Source organism: Herpailurus yagouaroundi, unplaced genomic scaffold, assembly GCF_014898765.1.
Source record: "Herpailurus yagouaroundi ecotype Mexico unplaced genomic scaffold, PumYag 56890, whole genome shotgun sequence".
In the NCBI taxonomy this organism is placed as follows: Eukaryota; Metazoa; Chordata; class Mammalia; order Carnivora; family Felidae; genus Herpailurus; species Herpailurus yagouaroundi.
The window spans coordinates 1-3,160 of NW_024414450.1; the positions used below are offsets into that span (position 1 = coordinate 1).

The following is a 3,160-nucleotide window of genomic DNA, read 5'->3' on the forward strand; positions in this document are numbered from 1 at the left end:
GCCCGGCCTCGCTCCCAGAAGGCCGCGAGGGTCGCGGCGGAGGCAGGTGGGCGCCAGCCCCGTGCTCGGGCGCCAGGCCTGCCGAGGAAGAGACCCGCGCCCCGCGGGCCCCGGCGGCCGGCGCCATGACCCTATTCCACTTTGGGAACTGCTTCGCCCTGGCCTACTTCCCCTACTTCATCACGTACAAGTGCAGCGGCCTGTGAGTGCGGGGCGGCCGCGGGCGGGAGGGCGGGGGCCCGGGCCGAGCCTGACCGCCCGCTCCTGCAGGTCCGAGTACAACGCCTTCTGGAAGTGCGTGCAGGCTGGGGTCACCTACCTATTCGTGCAGCTGTGCAAGGTGAGGGCCCCCGGGTCCCCCTGAGAATACCCTGGAAAAAATGGGCTCTGGAAGGGGCGGAACTTGGGACGAGGTCTCCAAACAACTTTTGTATAGCAGTTTAGTAAAATTGAGAAAACTCAGTTGTGTGGTGGAGTGTTTTGTACTTGCAGGAGCCGCGAACTAACCCCAAGGTCCACACAGTGCTGCTGACACTGCCGGGGTAGCTGTAGCTAGCTCCAGCACCTCCTTGCCTAACCCGATCCCCTGTGACCACCACGGAACCCAAACTTCAGACCCCTACCCCCTTGTCTCCCCTGATCCTGTCATCTTGCCCACCTCTTGCTCCCTTTCCACTAGGGTCCCTGAACCCCCAGAGCTCTACCCTCCACACCCACGCTAATTTCCTGCATATCCCACCTGGGTTATTCCCCTCACCTTGCAGTGATCTTTCTGTTTTCTCAGATGCTGTTCCTGGCCACTTTTTTTCCCACCTGGGAAGGCGGCATCTATGACTTCATTGGGGTGAGTGGGACAAGGGAGGGGGCAGGAGTGTAGGAGTGGGGCCCCCTGGCACCTGTGCTCACTCAAGCCTCAACCTGACCCGCAGGAGTTCATGAAGGCCAGCGTGGATGTGGCAGACCTGATAGGCCTAAACCTTGTCATGTCCCGGAATGCAGGCAAGGGGGAGTACAAGATCATGGTTGCTGCCCTGGGCTGGGCCACCGCCGAGCTCATTATGTCCCGGTGTGTGCAGCAGCCTGGAGCCCAGATTCCTAAGAAAGGATACCTGGGTTCTAAGGAGGTGCTGGAGGGTGGGGGCTCAGACTCTGGGTGCTGAGGGTGCTGGAGAATCCCTCCCTTTGCCTTCCTCAGCTGCATCCCTCTCTGGGTTGGAGCCCGGGGCATTGAGTTTGACTGGAAGTACATCCAGATGAGCATCGACTCCAACATCAGTCTGGTACGAAGTCCTATTCTCCCACACACCTTTTTGCTGGTGGCTGTACTCTTCCCAAAACCTGGTCCTGACTTCCCACCTCCCTGCAGGTCCATTACATCGTTGCATCTGCCCAGGTCTGGATGATAACACGCTACGACCTATACCACACTTTTCGGCCAGCAGTCCTCCTACTGATGTTCCTTAGCGTCTACAAGGCCTTTGTCATGGAGTGAGCTGGGTGGGGTTTGATGTTGGGTCCAAATGGTGGTGGATTATCTATTCTCCTTTCCTCATTGTGATGTTTCCTTACAGGACCTTCGTCCACCTTTGTTCCCTGGGCAGCTGGACAGCACTGCTGGCCCGAGCAGTGGTGACAGGGCTGCTGGCCCTCAGCACCCTCGCCCTCTATGTCGCTGTTGTCAACGTGCACTCCTAGGCTTGATGTCTCAGACATTCACATACCCTTTCCCTGCCTCCAGGTTTCTGTGAAGTAAACAGTATTTGGAAAGTTGTTTCTGCCTCCATCTTTCTCTCTCTCTCGCTCTCTCTCTTTGGAACTATCTACCAATACCATATTCACTGGGTTCTAGAGGCCCTTGTCCTGGCTTTGAAGCCAGGTAGGCTAGGAAACTGGCCAACACTGGTTTGTCCTGTGTTCTGCAGCAGTTCCCCGGCTCTTCCTTTTTCCAGGATAGACTGGGGGCTTGGAATAGATAATCTTTGAGCAGTGTCAGGGAACAGGTGATAGAAGGGAGCTAGAATCGAAGAATATATTTCTCAGAGGCTTTTCCTCACAGCCTGGGCCTTTCCCTGGCTGCTTACCTCCTAGACTCTCAGCCCTAATCTCCCCTTCCAATCCACCCTTCATATGGAGGCCAAGGAGATGTATCTGAAATCCCAGTTTTATTAGTGCATCCTCCTTGCTTATAGCCTTCTGGGATTCCCCATTGCATACTGAACAGTCCAACCACCTGAATTCTGGGTTTGGCCCTTGGGTGGCAGACTTTTATGAGCTCTGAGGTGCTTTGGTTCAGTTCTGTAGCCCTCAGATCAAATCCTGGCTGGAGTCTTCTTAGTATGGAGTACAGAGACCACTGCAGCCAACTAGCACAGCAGCTGAGCCCAACTTGGGCATCGTCCTGGATGCTGCCCTCCCTACCTCTTGTTTCACAAATTCTTTGGGAACTTCTCAAGTGTAGTCGGAGACCAGCCTCATTATTCAGAGGGCAGAGAAGAAAGAGGCAGCCACTCCAGTTGGTCGGTGGCAAGTTTAATAATGGAACTTAAACATACAAGGCTTATCTTGTGGCTGCAGGATGACTGGATCTCTGCACCCACCTGCCAAATCCCAAAAGTTTATATATAGAGGTTTTAACTGGATTCAGTCACATACTATCTAATACCACATCAGTGTCAAGGCTATATCCTTGGGTAGCATGTGGGGTGGGGTGGTGGAGGAGAATGCACATTTCAAGGACGGGGGGTGGGGGGGTGAGAAGGCTCCCAGCTCACAGGTCAACCGGTCAAGTTCACGTGCTCTCCATTTCCTCCAGCACCACCCCAGGCCTTCCCTGTTGTAGTGGCCAGCCGTCTGCCCCGTTCCTCCCCATCCCAGAGGGGATGTGTCAGAAGCAAGGCTTTAATGTCATGTTTATGTTCCACCTTGATGCAAATCCTGCCCGCCCAGGAAGGTGCTCTTCAGTGCTGGTATTCCCACAGGGATCTCCCAAGGCCTAGGATAGGGTAAGTGCCCCCTAGGCAGTCTCTTCCCTCCAGGCTGTCAAGGTCCTGCCATAATGTTGCTTAACCCCGGGCTTAAGAAAGCACTAAGCACAGCTGTGCTAGGAGTCTTGATGTGTTCAGAGGGAGCATTTACCCTCAGGTGGGGAAACCACCACCTA

The 3,160-nt window shown here is 55.0% G+C and overlaps 1 protein-coding gene across 1 annotated transcript; it reads left to right on the forward strand.

Moving 5' to 3' along the window:
- Positions 1-9: 9 nt before the first annotated feature.
- Positions 10-1,771, forward strand: TMEM147 (transmembrane protein 147). The gene is made up of 7 exons (XM_040466418.1): positions 10-202; positions 271-340; positions 785-844; positions 930-1,066; positions 1,196-1,280; positions 1,367-1,488; positions 1,572-1,771. The coding sequence occupies exons 1-7, from the start codon at positions 126-128 to the stop codon at positions 1,693-1,695; spliced, it is 675 nt and encodes a 224-aa protein (XP_040322352.1). The 5' UTR covers positions 10-125; the 3' UTR covers positions 1,696-1,771.
- The last annotated feature ends 1,389 nt before the right edge of the window (positions 1,772-3,160 follow it).

What these genes read in the sequence shown, in the direction of transcription:
- TMEM147 (XM_040466418.1), top strand. Translation starts at nt 126, where the DNA reads ATGACCCTATTCCACTTTGGGAACTGCTTCGCCCTGGCCTACTTCCCC. An exon ending in ACGTACAAGTGCAGCGGCCT is followed by an intron (nt 203 to 270) that starts GTGAGTGCGGGG and finishes CCGCTCCTGCAG; the next exon opens with GTCCGAGTACAACGCCTTCT. An exon ending in GCATCTATGACTTCATTGGG is followed by an intron (nt 845 to 929) that starts GTGAGTGGGACA and finishes CCTGACCCGCAG; the next exon opens with GAGTTCATGAAGGCCAGCGT.